The sequence below is a fragment of the Gopherus flavomarginatus genome, chromosome 7, assembly GCF_025201925.1.
Source record: "Gopherus flavomarginatus isolate rGopFla2 chromosome 7, rGopFla2.mat.asm, whole genome shotgun sequence".
Classification (NCBI taxonomy): domain Eukaryota; kingdom Metazoa; phylum Chordata; order Testudines; family Testudinidae; genus Gopherus; species Gopherus flavomarginatus.
In genome coordinates this window covers 82,056,014-82,083,258 of record NC_066623.1, presented here as the reverse complement: position 1 = coordinate 82,083,258, position 27,245 = coordinate 82,056,014, and the positions used below count along the sequence as shown (strand labels likewise).

Here is a 27,245-nt window from a genome sequence, read left to right as displayed (position 1 = left end):
CAGGAAATGATTTAAGGCCCATCAACACCATGATTGACCTTCAGAAGCATCTACTAAAGTGCTCCCAAGAGTGAGAAAAACTGAACAGGTGCTCACAGAAAGATGCTTTTTGCTGCACTTTAAAGATGTTTCTCCTTTCTTGATTGAATCACATATTGTAATACACAGGAATCTGAAACTATTAGTCTACAGTCAAGGAAGACCCAAGCTTCCACTTTACAGTCTGAGCCCAAGATCTTAGACGATGTCTCAGAAAGGGGGTTTGTCACAGAAAGGTGAGCAAAACCACTAGGAAGCCTTAGTGATTTCTAGGTGACAGTAAAATATATGTACCTGAGACAGTGCTGAAAAAGGGAACCTCAAAAGCAGGGTTCTCTAAGCTTTAAGTAGCAGTACACTAGGAGAAGCAGCCCTGTTTCAGAAGAATAGCCCCTGGACCAGGTGAATGATCCCAATTCTTACCATCCAGTTCTTGCTCGGGACCTTCTGCTGTATCTTTAGGTGCACACCTGGAACAGGAACACGAGCACTGAGATCCACAGCTAGGGGAGTGCTAGTACAGATAAGTAAGAAAGAGGATGTTAAGTGCTTCAGATGCAAACTAGTGTGTAAGAGTGTTACCATCAGGGATTGTTTCATCAGCCTTTACACAGCTTCAGGATAGTAAGAAATTTGTCTTAGCTGGAACATCTTGAACATATTACACTCAGACTTGCAGTCTGAGGACTAGCATAAAACACAGACAAAAATTAAATTTCACACAAGCATTGCATCACATCAACATGCATGTGGCAACCACACAGAATTCTAAATTACATGCATTTACTTGGGGAAGTTGAATGAACAATAGCCATACATACAGACACTCTGATGTCAGTGGGTTTACAAACTGGGACTACAGGATCAAAAACAATCCAGGTCTCTCTTATTTGAGTTGCCTGAGAACTGCTTTTGCCAGGAGTAAGTGGCAGGCTGCTATAGTTCCTGAGCTACTCGCTGTAGGGAGATGTGATCACATCTAGTGTATTGCAGAAGGACTCATGCCTGGACAAATGGGACTTCACAGGGAGATGTTCAATGTAAGTGGTGGGGGAGCTTTTCAGACAGGCATCAGCCTCCAGAGCTGGCTGCCCAATTGCCATTTGTGCCTTTGAAAAGCCCTCTGCTCTAAGGCATATACATTCATAAAACTGGAGAAGCTCTGTTAAGAGGTGAATATTTAAACCCTCAGATAGTCCTCTAATTTCATGAGGAGGAGACGCATGTTCTCATTGCCTTATTCCCTAGGACACACCATTTACTGTACAGTCAACTTTGTCCACAGCAACAAACAGCAGCTACTCAGGTTCTGACCTGTTGCAGTGAATAAATATTTGAAGACGGCTTGTGCAACAAGGGAGCAGAGAACTTACTGAACCCCATTCTCCTCCTGCTTGAGTGTTTTTCATCTTGCGAACCAAGGTGAGATAGAAGCCAGATCCAAAGCAGTTCTTTAGGAAGACAGGAGAGCCCGAGCAGAACAATTTTCCTTGGGAAATGATGGCCACCCGGTCTCCAAGGATGTCTGCCTCATCCATGTGATGCGTGGAGAGGATGATGGTTCTGCCTAGGAGAAGGAATACAGAGATGCTCTGCAATGTACTGTTCCTTTGGTACAATTAGGGCTGTATGTGGATTACAGGGACTGGTACAGTACTTCTGAAAGAAATTCCCAGGAATAAGAGCCAAAGATTTAACCATGAGTTGATCCTATAGGGTTGGGCTATATTCATGGAAAATAGTGGAGATGCAAGCAAGATGGCAAGTGGGAAAATTAAAAACAAAGAGCTGCACAAGCAACAGATGCTCCCACATGAGCAGGCAAACTCCTAGTGAGACCCACGAGCATGCAACACCCATAACAGCACCGCCACCTTCATCCCAGGATGACCTTGCAGAACATCTGTTACATAACTGAACACGTCTTGATAGTTTAACACATATTAGCTTGAGCATCCGTAAAAGGAGAAGCTGACAAGGAACTAGAGGCTGGCTAACCCAGGGTAGGAAGAACCACTGACCAAGAGTTAACAGCTTGGCAAAGGTATATAAATAAATACAATTTCTGACATGATTCTGCTGCCCTTACTCACACTGAATGGAGCTACTCACAGAGTAAAGTACTACTCAGAGTGAATAAGAGTGACAGAATTGGGCCCATCAATGAGAAATCTCTCCAGCACTCATCCTCAGAAATAAACTTTATTTATTTATTTTTTTAAAAGGGGAGTGAGGCATTTAATAGGTTCAGAAAGAAGCTGAAGCTCTTCCTTTCTGTAGCAGTTGTAAGTGCAAGCAGCAGGATACCCAAACTTTTCCAAAACTGTTCAGCTTGTCTGAAATACTGGGGCTAGCTCTGCCTCACTTACTGTCACTGAGTAGTGCCTCACACTATTAGGAGTCCCACTGAAATAAATTAGATCACTTGCCTAGTATGACACTACTCTATGTGAGTTAGATTAGCAGAACAGGGCCCTCTGAGCACAGTTTAGTCTGCTCTCTCCATGTAACATGAAGTTGCTATATCATATCTCTAGCTTTTCTGATCTCTGCCCTAAACCCCCAGGTCATGAGACAAGTGGCTTACATGAATTTACCACTAGTGTAACCTGTTTGTGCATGTTCATACCATGTAATGAAATCTTATGCAACAGATGCTTATTTGTGAAGGGGTTTAAAAAGCAATTTCCTCTGTGGAGTGTGTTACCTGAGCGATACTTCAGTAGAAGATCCCAGATAGACCTCCTGGAATATGGATCTACTCCAGAGGTGGGCTCATCCAAGACGACCACCTTTGCTTCACCAACAAAGGCAATGGCAACAGATAGCTTTCTCTGCATGCCACCTAAAGAGTGCAGGGACACAACTGTGGGAGTGAGAAGGAAGAGCAGCACACATTGCAGCATGTGATGATAGATGACTGTTTGTGCCTGCTGTAGACAGACAAACTGGACCAGGTAAAATAAGAACCACTCTCACTCCTGAACCTTGGCTGGGAACATGAATAAATACACACATTTTTGCTGGGGTTTGAAAATTTTAGCATAATTTTTTCATTACTTTTCATTTTCATGCAGTGTCTGCATTTTCTGGTTCTGGCCTGGAGCCAAAGCAGGAAGTTCTAGATATGCTCTAAGAAAGCTTGGTTTCATGATATTGTCGGCCCATGTTTGCAGAACCTAGAGATCAGTGAAGTATAAAAACTCCTGAGTACTTATCGAATCCAACCTGCAGCTCTGGACAGTTATAGGTCACTGCATCCACATGCTGCACCTCCTTGCCACTGTACTACAAACAGTTTTACCTTTTAAATGACATGAACAGCCCTTATAAAAATATTACAGTATTCTAGGGTATTCACCCAGGACACTGAAGCACTACTATGGGAAGGTGTTGCATTTTGGACCATTACCACAGAACAGTGGTGGGACTGGGGTATGTTATTAAGGGAAGACATATTTTTGTATATTAAGATATATTTTTATTCAGCATCACTAAAGTAAGTTTTATGCATCACAGATACATTCACAGCTGATGCCTTATGGACAGATTCTGCCACCCACTCTGCTTGAACAAGCCCATTGAAATTCATAGGGCTCCAATTCACGACTCAAGAGGTAAGGGACTACTTAAAGTGAACCGTTGGCAGAATTTGTCCCCATGGAACTAAAACAAAAAAGGTGAAGATTTTGAGAACAAATCCTTGGGCACCTGATAGGTTTTGAGCCTCTTCATTCCTTTTATGGGGGAGGCCTATATCTTCCAGCATCATCTCCATCTCCAACACAGCTTCCTCTCGAGACCTCCCTTTCAGCTGGGCATAAAACAAGATGTGCTCTGCTACAGTGAGGCTGAGAAATTAGACAGAAAGACATTGAGACAGGTTAAATGAAGAACCAGGTTGCTTGGTCCAACAGCAGCCAGTTCATTATAGCATTACCCCCTTTGAGGAGAGGAATTGGTTTATCCCTTATATGTGCCTACAATGGTTGGCCAGCAACTCCTCAGGATCACCCTGCTCCTCCTTGCTCTTGTTGCTTCTCTGTCTACCCACCTGTAGTAGGGCAGTCACCCCACTCTGGCTCAAGAAGGGCTTAAAGCAGACTGGGAAAAAGTCTGCCTTGAGGGAGCCAGTTGCTAGGCTGACTGGGGAAGCAGCCTCAGCTGAGGCCACGCCCCAATCAGGCAACAGCTGGCCCTATAAAGGGACTGCTAGGCAGGAGCTAGGCAAGAGTCTCTCTATAGCTGTGGAAAGAGACAGGCCTGGCTGCTTGGGAGCTCAGCAGGGTACCTAGAGTGGAGCAGGGCTGGGGAAAGGCCAGAGGAGCTGGGGAGCTCCAGGCTCGAACACCCCCAGGCTGCAGGCCTTGGTAAAGGTCGGGAAGGGTACTGGAACAGCAGAGGTGCAAAGGCAGCAGGTCCAACCCCCCCTTGCCAATGATGAGTGGTATAGATTGCAGTCTGCCCCAGTGAGCAGGGGCTAGATGGTGACTGGCAGTAGCCACTGAGGCAAGATGGGGATAGAGAGTTGTGGATTCTCCTGGGTGGGAAGACCCCAATTGTGGGTTATTGCTGGGGGCAGAATCCCAGCGTAAAAAGGCATCAGAGTCTAGGAGGGACACGGGTGCCAGCGGCAAGCAGGACATCGTCCAGCAGAAGGTGCTCTGGAGCTGGAGAGCTAATTCCCTGGACAACCAGCAGGAGGCGCCACATCAGTAAGCCATTGCCTCGCTACACCACCTACCTGCCTTTCCAAAATGGCACCCCCAACCATCAGCACAGCCTACTGCCAGGATTCATATGGCTTTTGGGGAATGGGGCCCTGAATTATTGTGTGCTTTGATTCTCATGTAAAGTCCCTCCCAAGCTCTACCACAATGCTGACAGTACCCATATCAGGAACACTTACTTCCCCTGAGGAAAATCTTTGGGCCCAGCCAGTGGAAGTAGAAGATTCCCTGACGACCCATGCCTGCCGATAGTAGGAAGGGAATAAAATGTGGGCAGCCGGCTTCAGCAGTGTTACTGAGCATGCCCAGTCCATGTGAGCATTCTCAGTACAAGCCAAGCAGCAAATCTGGGAGGCATGTGACCCTGCATCCCCCCATGCATCTCCTCTTGGGGATTATAGAAAGTGTAAAATAGTATCTGTCCTTTAGAAATACAGCCAGGAGAAGAAGGAAGGAGGGTTCTTTCTCTGAGTTACATGCACTGTCAGAAGAGCACAGAGAAACAACATGGGCTTTGGGGACACCCCAAACGTCCAGCCCGGGTGGTGGGGGCTCAGTTCTTGAGTCTGGCATCATATGGCACTTACTGATTAAACAAGATGTTGTACTGAGGACACATGCCTAAGCTCTGCCGAATCGAGTCCATATGTATCTGGATGTCCTTGCCACCAACCAGGACAGTTCCAGAGGTGGGTGGGAACAAGCCTGTTAGTATTGACCTGGCCAAACACGAGAAAAAAAGCAAATGGAGCGTCCTTAGCTTTAAGATAAGCAGAGACACTTCTCTCGAGGGCCACTAGGTGGCACATGATGACTTCTTATTCCAGTGGCTGCTGAAACACAATCCCACTGTGAAGCATGGACACATCTAAATCTCGTCCTAATAAAATAGACAAGTGAGACCCTGGGAATGTGTACAGTAACTCCACTAGTGTGTGGTTCTATATGGTTCTCACCTAGGCTAGAAAATTGATTCCAAACTTGGTTTGCACAAAAGTTTGATCTGGTCCTTACTAGCTGGCCAAATGGTGTTTAAATCAAGTTAACCTGAACTTGTACTTTTCAAACCAGTTCACCAGGCAAGTTTCCCCAGCCCTGGCTACCCATGACCTAGAATGAGTCTTGCTGGGGCAGAGATCCAGAATAATAATCTGAAGGCTTGAATGCAGAGTTACATAACAGTGCTGCCCACGGGTTATACTAGGGCTACCCTGCCCTCCTGACTGCACTCTGCTTTGCTGTAGACTGAAAACGGTTGGAAACTGTATGGTAGCTCACTAATGTGTAGATTTGGTATTACCTGCTGGGTACAAACAGAAAACACATGTAGGCTTTTTAGTGCTCTGGTGTTCTGGGACTAAAGGGCCATTTTAAATTGGGTGTATAGTTTACATATACATTGTACATAAATCCATAGCTATGTTATGCTATGTAAATACCCCACCCCAGATCTACTGAATATAAACACTGGGGCCATGTTCTACACTCAGCTGCACCCAGGGCATGCACCGCTTTGGACTTCAGTCAGTGCATCTATAGTGGAGTAACCAAGAACAGCGTCCAAAAGTATCAGGCCTGGTCTACACTATGCGTTTAAACCAAATTTAGCAGCATTAAACCGATTTAACCCTGCACTCGTCCACACAATGAGGCCCTTAATATCGATATAAAGGGTTCTTTAAACCTGCTTTTGTACTCCTCCCTGACGAGAGGAGTAGCACTGAAATCGGTATTGCCATGTCGGATTAGGGTTAGTGTGGCCGCAAATCAATGGTATTTGCCTCCAGGCGATATCCCACAGTGCACCATTGTGACCGCTCTGGAAAGCAATCTGAACTCAGATGTACTGGCCAGGTAGACAGGAAAAGCTCTGCAAACTTTTGAATTGCATTTCCTGTTTGTCCAGCGTGGAGCTCTGATCAGCACGGGTGGCCATGCAGTCCCAAATCCAAAAAGAGCTCCAGCATGGACGTACGGGAGATACTGGATCTGATCGCTGTATGGGGAGACAAATCTGTTCTATCTTAGCTCCATTACAGAAGACGAAATGCCAAAGCATTTGAAAAAAAATCTCCAGGCTATGATACAGAGTCCACAGCACAGTGCTGTGTGACAAGCGTAACAGAGAGCCAAAGAATCAAATGGACACTCATGGAGGAAGGGAGAGGGGACTGAGGACTCCAGCTACCCCACAGTCCCCACAGTCTCCGAAAAGTATTTGCATTCTTGGCTGAGCTCCCAATGCCTGTAGGGTCAAACACATCGTCCGGAGTGTCTCGGGTGGTTCAGGGTATATCTCGTCAATTTACCCCACCCCCCCGAAAGAAAGGGGAAAAAATCATTTCTTGACTTTTTTCAATGTCACCCTATGTCTACTGCATGCTGCTGGCAGACGGGGTGCTGCGGCACTGAACAGCAGCATCCTCTCCCCTCCACTCCCCGGTGGCAGACGGTACCATACAAAAGGACTGATAGCCATCCTCGTCATCATCCCATGAGTGCTCCTGGCTGGCCTCAGGTGAGGTCGGCCGGGGGCGCCTGGGTAAAAATAGGAATGACTCCCGGTCATTCCCGGCAGATGGTACAGAACGGCTGGTAACCGTCCTCATCATAGCAACTGGGGGCTGAGCTCCATCAGCCCCCCCCCCTTTCATATCTAAAGAAAAGGTTCTGTACTGCCTGGACTATCATAGCAGCAGGATGCTGGGCTCCTCTCCCCCCCACCATTTAATGTCCTGCCTGGACTATCATAGCAGCTGGAGGCTGCCTCCCCCTCATTTTATCTCACTAAAAACTCAGTGTTTCGTATTCCTGCATTCTCTATTACTTCATCACACATATGGGGGGACACTGCCATGGTAGCCCAGGAGGGTTGGGGGAGAAGGGAAGCAACGGGTGGGATTGTTGCAGGGGCACCCCCTAGAATGGCATGCAGCTCATCATTTCTGCGGGATCTGACACGGAGTGGCTGTGCTCTCTGGTTCTCTGATGCACTGGCTCTCTAGTACACTTGCCCCATATTCTAGGCAGGACTGACTCTATTTTTAGATAAAACATAAAGGAGGGAATGACCTGGGGAGTCATTCCCATTTTTGTCTTTGCACCCCTGGCCGACCTCAGTGAGGCCAGCCAGGAGCACCCATGACAGCAGCAGACGGTACAGAACGGCTGATAACCGTCATCTCATCGCCGATTTACAATGGCACAGCAGACGGTACAGAACGACTGGTAACCATCTCTGCTACCTTGCAAAGGCAAATGAATGCTGCTGTGTAGCACTGCAGTACCGCCTCTGTCAGTGGCATCCAGTACACATATGGTGACAATGACAAAAGGCAAAACAGGCTCCATGGTTGCCATGCTATGGCGTCTGCCAGGGCAATCCAGGGGAAAAGGGCGTGAAATGATTGTCTGCCATTGCTTTCACAGAGGAAGGAATGAATGACGACATTTACCCAGAATCACCCGCGACACTGTTTTTGCACATCATGCATTGGGATCTCAACCCAGAATTCCAATGGGCGGGGGAGACTGCAGGAACTATGGGATAGCTACAGGATAGCTACCCACAGTGCAACGCTCCAGAAATCAATGCTAGCCTTGGTACATGCATGCACACCACCGAATTAATGTGCTTAGTGTGGCCGCATGCACTCGACTTTATACAATCTGTTTTACAAAACCGGTTTATGTAAAATCGGAATAATCCTTTAGTGTAGACATACCCTCAGTTGTGCTTGTTTTAGAGCATCACAGCTCTTTCAAACAGAAGGGCCTCTGTTGCTATTAACATGCTTATAGGGGCTTGATCCAGGGACATGTTTTGTTTCATCCACTTGTATGTGTCATGCATTTCATGATCTCCCTTTTCTATAGTCCGCATGTCCCTGCATGGGGACAGCCTGCCCTTATGTGCTAGGAAAGATAGAAGCTAGGAGAATGGAGAGATCAGCCTGCTGCTCCACAGAACTCAGGGTCAGACCGGTAGGGCAATGCCCTGGATTTGCACAGCCAGAGCCTCCTCTGACACTTACATGGTGGTTGTCTTTCCAGCTCCATTGTGGCCGAGGAAGGCTGTGATTTGGCCCTCATAGAAAGTAATATTCATGCCATCCACTGCTGGCTTGGTCCTGCCTGCAAAAATCTTCACCAGGTTCTGCACACACACACCCGGGATCAGGTCTGGAGGCTCAGGTTCAAAAAAGGTGTTTACTTGAAAGGCAAGAAATCAAGAATGAAAAGGGAGTCAGAGCCCCCCACTGGCCACAGCTCTCAGCACATCATTGCTTACAATAGCATAATCACAGCGTAAACTACAACACAAAGTCCCAGGGCCCAGTTGTCCCCTCACACCAGTTTTGAATTGGGGTAGGTTTATTGACATCCATAGAGTTATTCCTTATTTACCTGGGTAAATGAAAGGCTTTGTGGAGACACAACTCACTCAGTCAGGTGAAGGGGACTCTGTTTTGTGTTTGTTCATATGTGACAGAAAGAGATTGTTTAGGTTTCATTGTCTGTCCAGGTGCTGAGAGATTAAACCAGTCTGGAGATGGGGCTATATTTCCAACTAAGCCATTCAAGTTTTCTGCCCAGATGTGCCTTTTCTTTTCTTTTACTGTGCTGTTTAAAATAATTAAGCTTCCTTTTAATCCTAGTGGGGTGAAATTCACCCTGGGCAAAGGGCCAGCCCAAGATCTAGGCACCACTTAAGATGAGCTCTGCACAGGGGTGAATTTCCCCCAAAGATCACAAAAGCATAATTTTAAACTTCACCATCAAGTTCTAGGCAAAGCAAAGACCCTCTGAAGGAAATTAAACCCTTGGACAACAGAAGACAAATGAGAGGAGTTGAGAATATTTATGCTACAGACCCTGTGCACTTCTATTTACACAATACACTTAAGGATTTGCAGGGAGGGTTATTCTGCAATTGTAGTTTACTTCACTCTTCAGACCCCAGAAGGGCTGTACTGAGGTGCAGTCCAGGCTGACTGGGTGTGGCCAATCCTGTTGGTGAGCCCCGTCTCCATCAGCAACTCCCATGGGTTGGCCATTCTAAACAAAGCTAGCAGAGAAGCCCCAAGTGGGAGGATGGGTCTCCTGAACACCGCAGGAGCAGCTATAATCACAGGACTGGACTATGCAGCTTTGTAATACAAGACACGGGAGACCATTCCTTTGGGTCTTGCACCACGAGGGCATCGAGGGCTCTCAGCACTTCACTGGATTGGGCCCAAACTCCCTGGAGTACCTGATGCGTGTTTGAATGCTAAGACAGGAGCGTGCACACACAGACTCCAGTAGCCTGGCTCTTCTTGCTCTGCATGGAACATTGGTCAAGATCCCACCACAAGTCTTACATTTGACATGAGTTTGTTTCTCGTTTGCCTGTAAAACTCCTGGACTCAGGCTAATGCATGTGTTGTGAAGTCTATCCCCAAACTCTACACCTAAGTCCCCTTTTCTGTGGCCATCCTGACTCCTCTGCTCTGCTGGCTGTCCGGTGGGGCTAAGGACTGGTCATTCTCCTGATTCCACAGGTGGATGTTGATAACATTGGGGTGTTTGTTGGGAATGTAGATGAGGGGTTACTGCAAACTGCCTGAAGTTCACCAGCTAGGGCAGATTTCTCTTATGCCAGTCCTTAGACAGTGCTCTGCTGTCTTGCACTTGCACTGAATTGGCTTATTGCAAGTTCATCTATCCTTTGCACCACTGTCCAACTCCAGTTACTCACTCATGCCAGCTCAGAATCCCACTGTGAGTGCATTTTATGCCCCCACCCCTCCTACTGGTAAGTGGAACCTTGAATTACATTAGCTCTGTGATTGTTTTATTGCATACTGTTCACACACACCATGTAGCTAGCTGAAGACCTCATGCTAGGAACGGGGAATGTAGGCTGTTCCCTTTAGTGACAGGCAAAGCCCCTGCTACTGCAGTTTCAGAGCTGCTGGAACTTGGGAGCTGATGAGCAAAGCAAAGCAAAGATAAAGAGGTGCTAGGAGCAGATTTGCTAAAATGACCTTTGCCCCTTGCCTGGCTCATTCCTTTTGAAGCACTGTCCTGTTTCCATTCACCCTGAATGCAGGTCGTCAATACCTACATGAGGATGAGCTCTCATGACCCCAGTTTTACCTCTAGCTTTTCAAGAGAGTCTGAGAGCTGAGCCCTTAGCTGTCTGCAGTGGTGGAATCTGGTGTGGAATCACCAGCTTGCTGCCATGAATTCCTCGGGGGACCACATGCAGAAAGCTCATCTGTCTCCCCATTGGCCCTTGAATACCAACCAGGTCATATTCAGGAATGTTTAGATGGGGGCTAGTGTCAGCATCACACTGTAGAGACAAAACAATTCACATAAATCCCTTTGGAACCAGCCATTCCCCTACATACACAGGACCAGCTGCAGGATGCGTTTTGGGAGGATTTTTTGCCTTTATCTTAGCTCATCTCTCTCAAGTCTTGGTATTAAAGTCATGGCCACAATTTAACCCTAGCAAGCCAGCATGTGTCCCCCTCAGGTGTCACTTAGAAAGGGTACTAACATGTTGTAAGAAAAGACAGTGTGGGCTTCCACTGGAAGAGACTCAGCTATAGAGCCCTTATGGTGGAACACTCTCCTCCAGAGGTAGCCAGAGCAGCCCAAAGGGTAGGTGGCTGTGGACCGCAAGGGAGCAACAGTGCAGTGGCTGGGTGTTTCAACACATCTCCTGAGAAAGTTCTTCAGTCAGAGCACCTGTGGAGTCCCTGGCAGAAATGAAAGCTGCACCCCAGTGGAGAGCTGCCAGCAGCAGTACCATTGCCTGCCCTCCTGGGACAGCACTGACTTGGTGGCAGATTGAAGCTAACCAGCACAGGATAGGCTATACAGCCCATCACTGCTGGTTTGTGGGCAGCTCTGTGCTTTCTCAGAAATAAGGGTTCAGGTCTATGCTCCAACACGGAGTGCTGCTCTTGTTTCTCACACATACACAATTCTGGTTTTCTGCGAAGTACCTGGGGGTTAAAATGTCTCACACAAAGAGTCACGGTTACTCAGGTTGCTCTCTCTCTCTCCTTACTAGTCATTTCATCTTTGTCCTTTGCCTCTGCCTTAGGCTTCCCCTGCTCGGCGCGCTCTTTTTTTCTTTTGTGTTTACATTTGGATTCTTTACCATCCTTCTCCCCCTGGCTGTCACTCTGTTCTTCCAGCTTTTCAGGCTCGTCTGCTTCCTCCCTCATGTTTGCAGTCTTTTCCTCGCCTGTGGCCTTCCAGGCTGGACTGCCTTCTTTCCTGGGACTTTTTTCTACATTAACCAAAAGTTAATTTAATGATTACCATCTTCCCTGGAGATGTACTGGGAGAAGTGAGATAGTAACAAATTACAACAGTACTTATCTCTTAGCATTATTCATCATCAAAGCCCTTCAGTGACATTAGGAACACAGCAATTGCACTCTGACCCATCAGATTCACCTAGTCTAATATCCTCTCTTCCAAGTAGTCAAGATCAGGTACTACAGAGGCAAGACTGACATCTTTTCAATTCCATGGCAGGAGTTTCTTCCTAATCTCAGGTGCATAGTGGGCTGGTTTAAGTCCTAAAGCATGAGGTCTGATATGCGCTGACTGTGTTGGTAACTACAGACTATGTCCTGCCATGAGGGCAGGGGACTGGACTCGATGACCTCTTGAGGTCCCTTCCAGTCCTAGAATCTATGACTATTCTTCACTGTATCTTCACAAAGCCCTCCCTGTTAGATCCCTGTTTTGCAGCTGGGGTCCAGAGGTTAAGTGATGTAACTAAGGGCACAGTGAAAGAGTTAGTGTGCCGTTCCCAACCATGTGCTTTGATCATACCTCTAGGAAGGAAAGCAGCTATGTGAATTCATGTGGAGCGGGGACAAGGGAAGCAAGAACAGTGACTCCCCTGATTTTTTTTCCCCCATAACGTAGAAGCAGGGGTTCGCTGTTTTACAATACATTGAAATGATCTGGATCTATTAGTCTACACATAAAATTTCATTATATCAGAGTTTACTCTTGCCCAATCCTGTTCCCATTAAAGGCAATGGAAAAGCTCTAACAGAGTTCAATGGTACACAATTAGACCCTAAGCAGGTTTCACAGTAGCTGGAAATGCACTTCCCAGCCCAGGTAAACAGTCTTGTGCTAACTCTGTGCACTTAAAATAACAGTGTGGATGCTGTGGCATGGGTGGTGGCTTGGGCTAGCCACCAAGTACAAGCCCGCCCAACCCACTGGCTCTGAACTCAGATGGCTAGCCCAGACTGTTGCCAGGCTGCAATGTCCACACTGCTATTTTTAGGGTGCTACCCCAAACAGAGCTATCCTAAGCCTGTCTGCCCACGATGGGAGGCACGTTCCTGGCTGCAGTAGAGACATACTGTAAGCAACATAATTGCCATGGGAATACACTGGTACAACTACTTAGTTTTAAAATGTATCAGGTTGATTTAGCATCTCAGGGCTTGTCTACACTTACAACACTGCAGCACTTCATTGAAGACGCTACCTATGCCATGGGTGGGCTTCTCCCTGTTGGCGTAGGTATGTCATGTCCCCAAGAGATGGAAGCTAGGTCAACAGGAGAATTCTCTCACTGGCGCTGTCTACACTGGGGTTAGGTCAGTTTAACTGCATCGCTCAGGGGGGTGGATTTTTCCTAATTTCCTATTGTAAACCAGGCCTTAGGCTATGTCTAAACCTGGAGCTAGAGATGTGATTCCCAGCTCAAAGAGATATTCATGCCAGTTCTCATCAAGCTAGTGAGGAAAAAATAGTGTAGCTGCAGTAGCGCTGGCAGTAGTGGCTTAGTTGATCTGAGCACAACCCTACCTGGACCCTGTGGGTACATATTTTGGGCAGCTAGACCATGCTGCCACTTGCCACTGACAGTATTACTCCAGTGACACTTCTATTTTTAGCATGCTAGCTCAATGAGGGCTAGTGTCAGTATGTCTGATCAAGCTAGAAATCACACCCCTAGCTCTAAGTGTAGGCATAGCCTTATTTGCTCTTGCATTTCCTGGTGTTTTTCTCTCATGTTTTTCCCAATGCATGGCAGTTTCTCTAAAGGAAGAAAGATATAATTGTTCATTATAATTGTTGCCCTTGTGACCCAGATGTGGCAGGGGTGAGGGAGAAGCTAATTAAATAAGCTGAAGAACTAAAGGACCCTAGTCCTTCAAATAGATGAACTATTATGTGCCTCCCATGGAAGGATTCCTCAGAGAGCTATGATCTTTTCAGTTTTACCCTCTCTAGAAAAGAGGTGGGGGTGAGTTATGACAGATTGAATTCTTGTGAGTCAGTAGGGGCCTGTCCTAAGGTTACCTGAGATAATATCCTTTCCCTCTGGCCAAGAGCAGCACTAGGTTCTCCAGATTACTATATGTAATTCATCATCCATAATTATGACGTGTCAATTTTTTAAAAATAATTTTGATCCTGGAAAATGAACTGCTGTTTGGGGCAAATGCTCAGATTTCATTTAGGCAGTAACACCTCACTTGAACAATTTGAAAAGTGCTATAAAGAAAGTTATACCAGAAGACTTTAGAGTTTAAAGCAGGGATCGGCATCCTTTCAGAAGTGGTGTGCCAAGTCTTCACTTATTCACTGTAACTTAAGGTTTCGTGTGCCGGTAATACATTTTAAAGTTTTTTAAAAGGTCTCTCTCTATAAGTCTATATTATATAACTAAACTATTGTTGTATGTGAAGTAAACAAAGTTTTCAAAATGTTTAAGAAGCTTAATTTAAAATTAAATTAAAATGCTGATCTTATGCCACTGGCCCACTCAGCCCTCTGCCGGCCTGGGGTTCCGTTCACCTAGTCTGGCAGCGGGCTAAGCGGGGCCTGCAGGACCCCGGCTGGTAAGGGGCCGGCAGCTGGGACCCCGGGCCGATAGCTAGAACCCCAGACCGACAGCAGGCTGAGTGGGCCCAGCGGCCGGGACCCCAGACCAGGGGTGCGGGTAAGAATGGGAGTGGTAGTGGTGCAGGAGCTCCCGTTTCGTGCTCAGGGTGGGGGTGGGGATGTGGGGGGGGTGCAAGAGTCAGGGCATGGGTTGTTGAAGGGCTGGGTATATGTGGGGGGGTGCAGGAGTCAGATCGGGGGCTAGAGGTGTGTGAGGGGGTGCAGGAGTCAGGGTGTGGGATGGCTGGGTATATGTGGGGGTGCAGAAGTCAGGGCTGGGGTTGTGGAGGGTGCAGGGGTCAGGGCAGAGGGCTGAGTGTGTGTGAGGGATGCAGGGGTCAGGGCAGAGGGTTAGCGGGGGTTTCAGGGGTCCAGGAAGAGGGTTGGGTGTGGGAGGGTTCAGGGGTCTGGGCAGAGGGGTGTGTGTGGGGGGTTTCAGGGGTCTGGGCAGAGGGATGGGGTGCTCAACTCATGGGGGTGCTTCCAGCACCCTGCCATGAGCGGCTCACGGCAGAGGGCTGGAGGGGATATGCCTGATTCCACCCCTTTCCCCAGGGCCCCATCTGTCCCCACCTCTTCTCTGCCTCATCCCTGGAGCAGCAAGCACACTGCGGCTCTGCTCTCCCTCCCCCTTGCAAGGACGAATAGCTGATTGGCGCAGGGAAGGAGAGGAGAAGGGGCAGGAACGCAGCACGCTGGGGGAAGAAGCAGAGGAGGGAGGAGCTTGGCTGCTGGGAGGACCAAGCTTCTGCCTCCTGCCCCCACAGGAGAGAGCGGTGGGTGGAGGGGCTGAGTGGGGCCGGGACTCCAGGAGGCAGCAACGTGCCATTAAAAATCAGCTTGCGTGCCATCTTTGGCATGCGTGCTGCAGGTTACCAACCCCTGGTTTAAAGGCTGTCTACCCCTCTCCTAGGCACACCTGGCAGAAAACACAGCACTTACGGGGCATTATGAACAATCTGAAAGTAAAATTATTTTTCTATTAGTATTGAGGGGCATCCCAAAGGTATGTGCTAAATGCTAAAACCCTATAAGTGTGGGGTTTTCAAAGGAGCCAAAGGGAAATGAATGGCCCACCTCCTATTTGTGACTTTGAAAATCTCCCTTCACACCTATGTACATGCAGTTCGTTCCCCCGTACCCAATGCTTCTTTGGCTGATAGGCTCCGAAGCAGAGACAGAGAATGGACTCTAGTAATATCCAGGCCAATCTCTGTCATTCTGAATTCCCCTCACAGTGAAGCTAGTGGGAAGCTGTTTATTCAGTTCAGAACATACCACAATGTAAATCCCCTTTAAGGAGAAGAACAATGTTGCTTTTTCTTTCTTCCTGAGCTCAACATGTGGGCAGACTGGGAGGGGGATTTCAGAATGTTTGCAGAGGAGATTAGACCCTGCTAGTCTAGAAGCAACTTCTTGTGCCCAGTCTCCTTGCAAACAGTTCATCAGAGCTGATGAGGGGTCATATTGTGATGAGCAGATTAACCATGCAAAAACAGACAAAGAATGATTCCTTCATCTCTCTGCCTGTTACAGTAGAACCTCAGAGCTACGTACACCTCGGGAATGGAGGTTATTCGTAACTCTGAAATGTTCGTAACTCTGAACAAAACATTATGTATGTTCTTTCAAAAGCTTACAATGGAACATTGACTTAATACAGCTTTGAAACTTTACTATGCAGATGAAAAATGCTGCTTTTAACCATCTTCATTTAAATGAAACAAGCAGAGAAGCAGTTTCCTTATCTTGTCAAATTTTTTTTTAAACTTTCCCTTATTTTTTTAGCAGTTTACATTTACAATTTACACCACAGTATTGTACTGTACACTATTTGCTGTTTCTTTCTTTCTTTTTTTTTTTTAACAATGAGCCAGATGCTGTCCTTAATTACACTAGCATCAGTTAGGAGTGTTTAGATAGGAACTCTCAAAGAAGGATATATATACATACATGTGTGCACATACACACAAATAGGCACAATTCTGATCTCACTCTAGTGTAAATCAGGAGCTCCACTGAAGTTAATAATTACACTGATGACAAAGTAAGTGGGAGAGACTCAGGTCCAGAGAGATGTAACTCCAGTATAAACACAGTGTAATTAAAATCAGTATCATGTCCATTGTGACTCAAGTTACAAATATTCTAGGTTGGGTAATAACAGCTCATCAAATATCCTCATATGCATGAATTAGAGAGATGTGGCTCTGATGTTCCCAGCTAACCTACGCATGCTTTAAAAGCCCTCGGATGGAACACTGACTCATCCTCTAATAACTCTCTAATTATAGTGGGCCACTCAGAGTTCAAAGCCACCTGCTAAGATTCCCACTGTATGTCTGTCTCTAATCTTTTCAGTGGCTCACATAATGAATGCACAATGTATTCACCTCTAAACGGATCGGTGGGTTTTGAAGTTATTTCCGAGAACCAGAGTTTTCAAATAACTCACCATAAGCAGTTGCTGTTTTCTCAGCTTTTGGGTAGCCAGACTCAAGCCAGTAAGACTCCTGCAGAGGGAAATACCAAGGCCGTGGTATCCCATATTCCCCTAAAACACGAACAAGTACAGTTCATACAGAGAGTCCACATTCTTCTATGGGCTGGAACTCAGGTATGCAAATCTCATAATGTAAACATCAGTACTTGGAGTTTCATTAGCAATCATGTTCCAGCATATTAGAAGATCTAACAAAGCACAGCCACCTACCATGCTTCCAGCAGACTAACCCCAGTTTCCAAATATTTTGGGAAAGGGAGGGGAAATAAACACATTACGTGTGATCAGAGCTAACTTTAGTTTTCTAAAGCAAAATGTGGTTTAATTAAGGAATTAGGCTACCCCCTGCCTGGGGCTAGTTTGAACCCTTAATACTAGGCAGGAGCTGCCAAGAAATTTCCCAGTTCCAGCAGGTAGGCTCCTGACCCCAAGTAATGATTTCTTTTTGAAGTCCCCTTCAATATTCTAGAGACTGAATGGATGAAAAGCTCATCATGTTTACAAAGATCACACTGGGTCTGAATGCACAACAACAAGCATCAAAACTAAATTAAGAGGCAGCTCAGGCCAACGTTTCAACACGCAGCTTTCCAGGAAAAACAACTAAAAAAATGTGGTGCAATGGTGATTTACACTGGCTAAGCATCTGATTCACCATGTTTAAAGTCTTATTCTTTGTGATCCTATCTGCATACTGTCTTTTGCCACTTATTCAAAATCAGCAATGAGATGTGCAATGACACTGCTGTGTAGTCTATTTCTGTGTGATAGTTACTGGAATAGTTACTAGAATGCATGCTTATTTCCATTTCATTTCTCTGGATTGGATTTCTATCAAGGATGCTCTAAAGAAGGACTGGATGACCCCCAAGCTGTTTGGGTAATTTCCAGAGATACTTTTTGCAAACAAGCAGTTTATTCCATCATTGCGTCAAACCTGATACAAGAACTTTGCAATGATTGTATGTATATGATTTCTGCTTAAAATACTACTCTCTAGGTTCTTAGAATTGACATACTGTGCTCACATTAACTCACTCAACTCTCTGTCTGCTCACAGAAGCAGTCTTGGCTTGTTATGGGTTGAGTTAAACCTCTTTGAAGGTGGTGGATGTACAGTCACCTTTCATTCAGGATAAGTGTAAAAAACAATTGAGCTCCTTTATGGAACCAGATAGTTGAAGCAATAGGAGCCACCACCCAAACCACCGGTACTTGGAAAGGCTTGAGAAAAAGCTGAACACTGCAGGCCAAGGGGTTTCCCTGGGGACAATTATGGAAAATGCAGGGGCTGGAGCACTGATTGGTGGAGCTGTATGTGTCTGAATATGAGAGAAAAGCCGTGAGAAACACATAGACACCGCAGAAATAGAGAAGGAGCAGAAAGCCAAGGAGACAGCCAGAACAAACAGTGGAAGTGTGGCCCTGAAAAAAGCCTAGAGAGAGCTTTTGGGTAGACTATTGGTTAAAAAGAGGCTTGGAACCATGAACAAGGAAGCTGTCTCCAGTCTGACTCCCATGGTGTGCAGGGATATAGGACTGTACGTTGTTTGTAATTAAACAGGATCACATGATCAGTTTCTCCTCCTAACAGAATAACCCTCCACACTCTGAAGTTTGGCTAACCATTGCCACCTGTTTCAGCAACAGGCAGGGGAGCTACAGTATGTGTGCTGGAGCAGCAAATCCATTCAAAGGCGCCCCCATCGCTTCTACAGTTTTCAATGTGGTATTTCAATCATGTTTAACATGAGGGTAAGCAACTTTTTTTAAGCTATAAGGAAATGCTCTTGCCCATTAAATATTCACTTTTTAATTTGTACCATGTTGCTAACATCACACCCAGGATTCTCTATAAAAGCCTTAAGAAACCCCTTAGGGAATCAAGTATCAGAGGGGTAGCCGTGTTAGTCTTGATCTGTAAAAAGCGACAAAGAGAACTGTGGCACCTTATAGACTAACGCGTGCATCTGACGAAGTGGGTATTCACCCACGAAAGCTCATGCTCCAATACTTCTGTTAGTCTATAAGGTGCCACAGGACTCTCTGTCCCTTAGAGAATGTTCCTGACCATCTAGTCGGTGAAAAGAACCATTTGTCTCATGCTCCACAGGAGTTTTAACCACACCAGAACAAACAGCCAACATAAAAGGGCAACAGCACAGTAGTGAGTCAGGCCCTCAGAGTTTGTATTTTGTGCTTCAAAGTGCATTATCAGGGCTTAAATATTTTCACTAGAGCATGTCAAAATTTTTCTAATGAAAAAGAATTTTGATGAAAAATGGCCTTTTCTGAGCATGAAAATTTTGCCAAAAGATTGTTTTGACCAAAAACACCACAAAAATCTGTTTTCCTTTCTTCCCATTCTTTTCACTTGCAAAATTGAAAAAGGATGGGAAAAAGAAAAAGTGAGAAAAAGGTAATAATAATAAAAAAAGGGTTCCAAACTGGATTCGATTTGTGGTTCATCTGGTCCAATATCCTGTGTCTGACAAGGAGCAGCACCAGATACGTCAGAGGAAGATGCAAGAAGATAGACAGATGTGGGGTAATCGCTCTCCCCATCTCCCCCCATTAAAGTCCTATTCTACTCCCTAATAGTTAGAGATTAATTTAGGACAGTGTAATTTACAACCACTACCACATAGTGGTGAGAGATTGACATACCTGGAAAAATATTTTCAAGGTACCATGTGAGAATTCCATATAGCAAAGCATCAAAAAGCATCATCTCAATGGAGAAGAAAAAACTGTATTCATCACCCTCCAGAGGACTGGTCCTGATATTGTCCCACTGTAGCCCAACGCCTTGCTCTTCATAGCGTGACAAGTATTCTGTACCGAATCCAAAAGCTACTGGAGAAAGCAAGCTCTGGAATAAAGGTGAAATAACAGGGATTCAGGCAAGGGGAAAACCCACATCAGTAAAAAAATATTTTTTGAGTTCAAGTCTGAAACTTGGTTGTGCACAGGAATAATTAAGTTGAACAGAAGGAAAGGGTTTTATTTTAAACACAATCTAAGGTACAGTAGGACTGGAAAGAACACTGGGACATCTTTAATTTCAGGACTGGTGGCAGCTCCACGAAGGATCTAGAGACAATGGTCCAAATTTAGCCCTGGCATAAACAAGTTCAACTTCCACTGATTTTAGTGGAGCAGCATTTGCTCAGATGAGGGTGTAACTCATTTGTTATCTCTTCATATGGAGACTAATGGAGATGATTTTGGCAGTTTGAGCTCATTCAAAAAGTGTCTAGTCAGCATCATCAGAATAAAAATATGTATGAAATAAAATGTAGGATGGCGACTCAGGTCTCCTCTTCTTTACCAGGTGTACTGTACTCTCACATTGACAAGAGAGACAGATGAGGGCACAAGAAATACCAAGAGAAAGGAATTATACAGTGTGCATGGAGTGCCAGTGTCTGTGCAGCAGAAGGGAAAGTTCACAGGAGACCCAGCCTAAGCAAAACCGCAACCCCCACCCTTTTGATTTACAACAGTTCTTGTTCAACCAAACCAGAATAATCTCTGGCCATCATTTCCCATGCTGCACTGCAACAGCTCAGCAAGAGGGGACGCTGTGCTGCATCACAGAAGATGTAGCCTGGCGCAGACCATACAGAATGGAGGCGGGAGCCACTGTGCTTGGATCTCTGAATCAAATTTTTCAGTTTTTAGGTGAAATTTTCCCAGTTTTTGATTTTTTACAAAAAGTTTAAATTTTCCATGGGAAAATCAAACACACACCCCAATCCAGCTCTATTTCAGTCTGTGAAGCTCTAAACAAGCGACATAAACCCAAACACAACACACAGGGCAACTCTTGTTTCATCAGGGCTCCCCATCCTGGTTTCTGTCAGCAAGGGCCTGATTCCCTTCTTTTACACCAGTGTAACTCCATCCACTTCAGCACTCTAAATTCCTGTTAATGCTCCAGAGTTAAGGGCATTGAGCTTCTCACAGGATCAGGTCCTTGATCTAGTTTTATTGCCTTCATCTACAGAACCTGAAATTGCTCTATCCCAGGAGTGGGCAAACTATTTGGCCCGAAGGCCACATCTGGGTATGGAATTGTATGGCGAGCCATGAATGCTCAAGAAATTGGGGGTTGGAGTGGGGGGAGGGGAGGGAGAGGGCTCTAGCTGCAGGTACAGGCTCTGGGATGGGGCTGGGGATGAGAGGTTGAGGGCGCAGGAGAGTGTTCTGGGCTGGGACTAAGAGGTTAGGAGAGAGGGAGGGGGATCAGGGCTGGGGCAGGTGGTTGGGGCACGGGAGGGGGTTGGGGCACGGGAAGGGGTCAGCGGTGCAGGCTCCAGGCAGCGCTTACCTCAAGCAGCTCCCAGAAACAGCGGCATGTCCCCCCTCTGGCTCCTACACAGAGGCACATCCAGGAGGCTCGGTGCACTGCCCGGTCCACAGGCGCCGCTCCTGTAGCTCTCATTGGCCATGGTTCCTGGCCAATGGAAGCTTTGGGGGTAGTGCTTGGGGCAGGGGCAGCACGCGGAGCCCCCTGGCTGCCCCTATGTGTAGGAGCTGGATAGGGGACATGCCGCTGCTTCCGGAAGCCAGCTGGAGCCATGGCATATACGGAGTGGAGCAAGCCCCCAGCTGGACCACCGGAGCGGGGAAAACCACAGATCCCACTCCCTGGCGAGAGCTCGAGGACCAGATTAAAATGTCTGAAGGGCTGGATGCGGTCCCCAGGCCATAGTTTGCCCACCCCTGCTCTATCCTGTGCAGTTACAGAGCCTGATCTACAGCAGAGTTAGAGGACCAGTCAAACCATGTGCCAACAATTGTAATACAGATGGGATCACAACTGTATTTTGCAAATCAAAGGAGTTTGCCTTTGAGGTTCTGGATTTGGCCCATATCTAGTTTAAAAGGGACACTTTCAAGTCAATTTAGCCCCAAATTTTATTTATATAAACAGATGCATTTTTTAAAGGTTGGCAAATGCTCACAGGAATACAAATATTTTCATGAAAACAGCTTTCAATTAATTTAAAAGTCAGTTAAAAATCATATTATAATAGCTCTGTCTCACTTGTGTTAAAATACAGTTAGCACATTTAATTCTGAAATCATTTTAAAATGATAATTTGCATCTTCACCACTTCCTCTGTTTATTTACATTGTGTACCTATTTCTTTCTAGCTGGTTGCACTTGCTGGCTCTCCTGCAGCAGTGCACTGCAGCAAGGTACAGGTTGCAAACACTGCAGGGGCAGGTCTACATCAAAAAGACTAGTTTTATTGAACTTTAAAAAAAAAGCCAAGTAAATCTTTCTAGTGACTAGGGTTTCTCAGAGGCTTATTCCCCTATGGTAGGTAACTTCTCAGCCTAAATTACTCGATAGTGTCCCTCTGAGTCAGGAGTAACTCCACTGAAGTCAGTTGAGTTTCCTCAGTGCAAAACCAGCATGAGGAGGGAGGACAGTGGCTCAGATCTCTTCCTCTTTACCAGGTACTGTACTCTCAGTTACTCGCACATTGACTAGAGAAACAGAGACAGGGGCACAAAAAGTCAAGAAAAAGGAATTCAGAGAGAGCCTGAGGTCATAGATTTTCAAAGCGTGAGGCAAAAGGCGCCTTACTGCCATAATCTTCAGGTTAATAGTCATCCGGTCCTGCCAAGCAAAGCAGACGATGTGGGGCAGGTAAAGGGTGAAGTAGATGACTCCGCTGCAGGCGGCTGCCAGGTTAGCTTTGGAGAAAAAGGTGCTGAGCAAGAAACACTGCATGATGGTGGCTGTGGTGAATGTCAGCAGAAACAGAAGGAGGATGAGGGGATTGCTGTAGTGAAGCACCTTGCCACACTGTAACCAAAGGAAACCAAATGAGTTTAGGTACAATGCTGTCTCACAAGCTACCGTTGGTACCAGAGCTATAATGGTTAATCAATTTATCCTACTCACTCTACCTAATCTATTTAATCAGTCTCTCTAGAGGTTTTTATCATAGCATCTGAGAGCTTTACAATTAAAAAAAAAATCACAGCCAAAGTAAGGCAGTGGTCTAACTTCATCCCTACTCACTGACGCTGAGGCACCTGGCATTGTCGCTAGTCTCACTGGTTGCCCAGCCCAGAGTTCTATTTGATGACTCTGTGTTGTCTTTGTAACAGATGAAAATCTGATGTTCTCCCTCTGCATTCCTCAAAGGAAAGTTTCCTGCAGACGTTACAACCCTACAAATCCAAGTGAGAAGTGTCTGCATGGAAACCAATTCTGTTAAAATAATATTGTCTGAACTGTCAGAACAAATTTCCATTGTTCTCCCCGTGACCCCCACACCAGAGAGAGGTTGTGGGGAAAGTTGGCCGACACACAGTTAAAAAGAAAAGCTAGTAGGCAGATTATAAAGCACTATATTCTGCACCTGAATCACATTCACATTCCCAGAGCCTGTGAGGGCTGAAGAGGATGACTAAGATCTCCTAGAATTCTTTGTGTAGAAAGTAACCCAGTGGATGAACTTGTGTTGACCTTTCTTCCTTAATGCTTTTGAATCTTTAATGTCCCCCCTCACTGAAGAGTGTGGTTTCAGCTGACTGTCAGCTTACGCCTAGAGGGAGAAGGGCTGTTTTTTTCCTTAAGAGCTAGTCTCCATACAACTTTTGTACCGTATAACTAGGCCAGGTAGAGGTGTGATTTTTTTTTACCGATAGACTTATACTGGTGCAGCCCCTACCGTGGCTGCCGTTGTACTGGGACAGCTAGTCTCCCATGGGTAGCAGAACAATTATTTTGGTATAATTATTTTGGTATAAGCACATTTACAGTGGTACCCCAATATAACGCTGTCCCTGGGAGCCAAAAGATCTTACCGTGTTATATTGAACTTGCTTTGATCCGCCAGAGCGCACAGCCCCGCCCCCTGCCCCCCCCGGAGCGCTGCTTTACTGCGTTATATCTAAATTTGTGTTATATCGGCTCGTGTTATATTAGGGTAGAGGTGTACAACAGCCTTCACACTAGGAAGGTTGTACTACTTTAACTATACCAGTACAGTTAAAGGAGTACACCCTGTGTGTGTAGACAAGCCCTAAGGTGCAAATACACTGGGAGAGCTTATAAGGACAGGATTGATTAGAGAGGGCAGCCTGAATTCTGACTCTGTATTTGTAACAATTCAGTGCACTGGGGAAAATGTCAGGCAACTCTTCCCTGCCAGAACAGTGCCCATTAAGGAACCAACCACTCCAGCTCAGTTAAAGAAGAGTTCTACTATCGTCTAGAAGAGGGTCGGATGCAGGACCGGCGCTAGGGGTTTGAGCGCCGTAGGCAGACGGCAATTTTGCCACCCCGTGCTCTGGTCCCGCGGCTCCGCTGCAGCTGCCGCAGTGTTGCCTGTGGAGGGTCCGGTGCTCCGTGGCTCCGGTGGAGCTGCCGCAGAGATGCCTGTGGGAGGTCCACCGGAGCCGTGCGAGCAGCCAACCGTCCGCAGGCATGACTGCAGCAGCTCCACCGGAGCCGCGGAGCACCGGACCCTCCACAGGCACCACTGCGGCAGCTCCACTGGAGCCACCTGCCGCCCCCTCCGGCAAAACGGCGCCCACCATTTATTCTGGCGTCCTAGGCGATTGCCTAGGCTGCCTAAATGGTAGCGCCGGCCCTGGTCGGATGGCCTTGGAAACTGGGTCCAGTTCTAACATAAACCACTTTGAAAAAGCAAGAATTTTGAGACTAAGGAGCCAGGAGAGTTTTTGCCAGGGAGTGAGGGATAGATTAGGCTTGAGTCAGTCCCTGGTGCCTCTCTCCCCCATTTGTGATAGTGTCCTAGTTTCAAAGCAGGCAAGCACGTGCTATGATAAATGACTCAGACAGTGAATGAAAAGATTAGAATTCCTCAGATTGAGATCTTCTACGTTTGAAGCAGTGATACTTATTGAAAGACTTGCCCTGTATACTGGAAATGCAACAAATGGAACATGACCTGTCAGTGTAATCAGGCCTGACGCATCCTCGTGCAGACAGTCTTACAATAAGTCTCATTAGTGAATTTATCTCTCTCTGTCTCTGCCAAGTGCTGATGCAGCCTGGAGGACTGCTTACAAGAATGAGCATTCTACGTGCTAAAATCAGAGTAGGCCACCAGTGGTTCTGATCTCCTTACGTATAGCTATTGTTTCTTGATGGACAGCTAATATCAACAGTGCAAACGTGAACTGCAGGTTTGGGGCTTTTTAAAGTCACTCCCAAGATAATCCTTACCGTAATTAGTGCTGTTAGGAGAGACACGCTCACAGACATCATGACGAAGCTGTCTAGGAACCAGGTATACCAGATAACCCCATTAGTAACTCCACGGTTCTTCATGGCTTCTTTCAGTCTCATTTCCTTCTCCAGCACAATGCTCTTCACTATCATGGAGACCGAATAGATCCAAGCCAGCACCATGAAGATAGGGAAGGAACGGTTCAGGGTGATCATGAACCTACCCATGCAGGGAGAGAGGAGTGAGTGAAACGCAGGTAAAGCAGGCAGGGTTTGGGATGAAAAGGAAGAAAGAAAAGGAAAAGGAAAAGAGGTATAAAGAATTCTTTGCACTTATTATGGCTGAGCATTTCAAAGGAGCCTAAGGTTAGGCTTCTCTGAAAATCCCAGTCTAAGAGTGTAGTAGCAGCTCTCAAAGAACTTTACAAACAATGAATTAAACTGTGCAGCCTTCATCCCCAAGGGCTAGGTGTTATCTATATTTTACACATGGGGAAACCAAGGCACATAGCAGTTATGAGACTTGCCCAAGGCCACTGAAACTGTGGCAAGGTACAGATCTCACTCCACACCTCACTTTCTGAACACTGTGCCATGCTGTAATTATTATAACATGCAAAGAACGTTTTAAGACAGATGCTAATGGTAAGAAATGAGTCTCCCATGTGTTAGATCTTTGAAATGTTTTCCCAAGTTTAATAAGCAAATAAATCAATAAATATTAACTATTAAAAGCAGCCAGATGCTATGTTGTATGCAAAACATCATTCTTGGAAGGTCTTGAGCCTGTCACAGATGGCCAGTGTTAGCAGTTAGCTAACAACATCTGCACTACTATGTCAGACAGCTGGAGGGCTCCCTCTCTCCATTAACGTTGGGTAAGTTTTAGGTCACAACCTGGAACCTTTTATGCATGGCTGCTATAGTTTTGTCCCTCATCCCTACAACAGATATTAGCAGTAAATGGTAGCCATGGACAGGGCCGCCCGGGGGGGAGGGGGGCAATTTGCCCCAGGCCCCTGACCCCACAGGGGCCCCCATGAGAATACAGTATTCTACAGTATTGCAACTTTTTTTATGGAAGGGATCCCCAAAATTGCTTTGCCCCAGGCCCCCTGAATCCTCTGGGCCGCCCTGGCCATGGAGAATACATTTAGGATGACTGAGCTATGATAAAACACGTTTCCTGCTGGCATCTTTTTACATGTGTTGTGACGTGAGAGTAGCATTATGTAAGATATCTGACTCTCATTTTGCACCAGTTTCGTGATGGTGACATTTGAATGAAACTGACCAAAAAGCCAGAGGAAGCCTCCTCGCCCCCTCCCCCGCACTTCTTTCTGTATAGAGTAGAAGCCCAGGACTGTAAAAATCAAAGGAAGAGACATTCTTCAGGAGCAGGACAGTGCCAGTCAGCAAAACAGGCAGGAAAACATCACTTTCCCACTGAAAACTTCCAGAGAGCAACCTGGCCTGCTGAACCAAAATAAAATGCTTTGTTGAGGCAGGCTGGGAAGGGCCTCTTGCTTTTGCCTCTTGTGGGAGTTCTGGTCCCCAGATTAGCAAGCATGGTCCCAATGTCAACCCAAAAGCAGCATACCTCTTCCAAAAGGGTCTAGCCATTTTATTTAACTAAGTGCTTCGAAGGGACAACACCGAAATGCGGTCTCTCTCTCTGGTTTTCTGTGACTGTTGCAGGCCTCAGGCTATGTCTACGCTTAAACTGTTACAGCAGTTCAGTGGTGCTGCAGTAGCACTTCAGTGTAGACACTCTGTACAGTAACAGAAGGGGTTCTTCCACCATTGCAGGTAATCCACCTCC

The 27,245-nt window shown here is 46.3% G+C and overlaps 1 protein-coding gene across 1 annotated transcript in view; it reads right to left on the bottom strand.

The window, feature by feature from the left end:
- ABCA4 (ATP binding cassette subfamily A member 4) overlaps positions 1-27,245 on the bottom strand; it is a 127,207-nt gene that overhangs the window by 39,223 nt on the left and 60,739 nt on the right. Inside the window, exons 15-25 of the mRNA XM_050960927.1 lie at positions 25,421-25,643; positions 22,802-23,023; positions 19,867-20,071; positions 17,152-17,250; positions 11,836-12,060; positions 8,804-8,981; positions 5,357-5,488; positions 3,751-3,890; positions 2,747-2,884; positions 1,413-1,606; positions 463-553 (exon numbers count right to left, since the gene is read on the bottom strand). Of these exons, the coding sequence (XP_050816884.1) occupies positions 463-553; positions 1,413-1,606; positions 2,747-2,884; positions 3,751-3,890; positions 5,357-5,488; positions 8,804-8,981; positions 11,836-12,060; positions 17,152-17,250; positions 19,867-20,071; positions 22,802-23,023; positions 25,421-25,643 (1,847 nt within the window). The remainder of the gene's footprint in view (positions 1-462; positions 554-1,412; positions 1,607-2,746; positions 2,885-3,750; positions 3,891-5,356; positions 5,489-8,803; positions 8,982-11,835; positions 12,061-17,151; positions 17,251-19,866; positions 20,072-22,801; positions 23,024-25,420; positions 25,644-27,245) is intronic.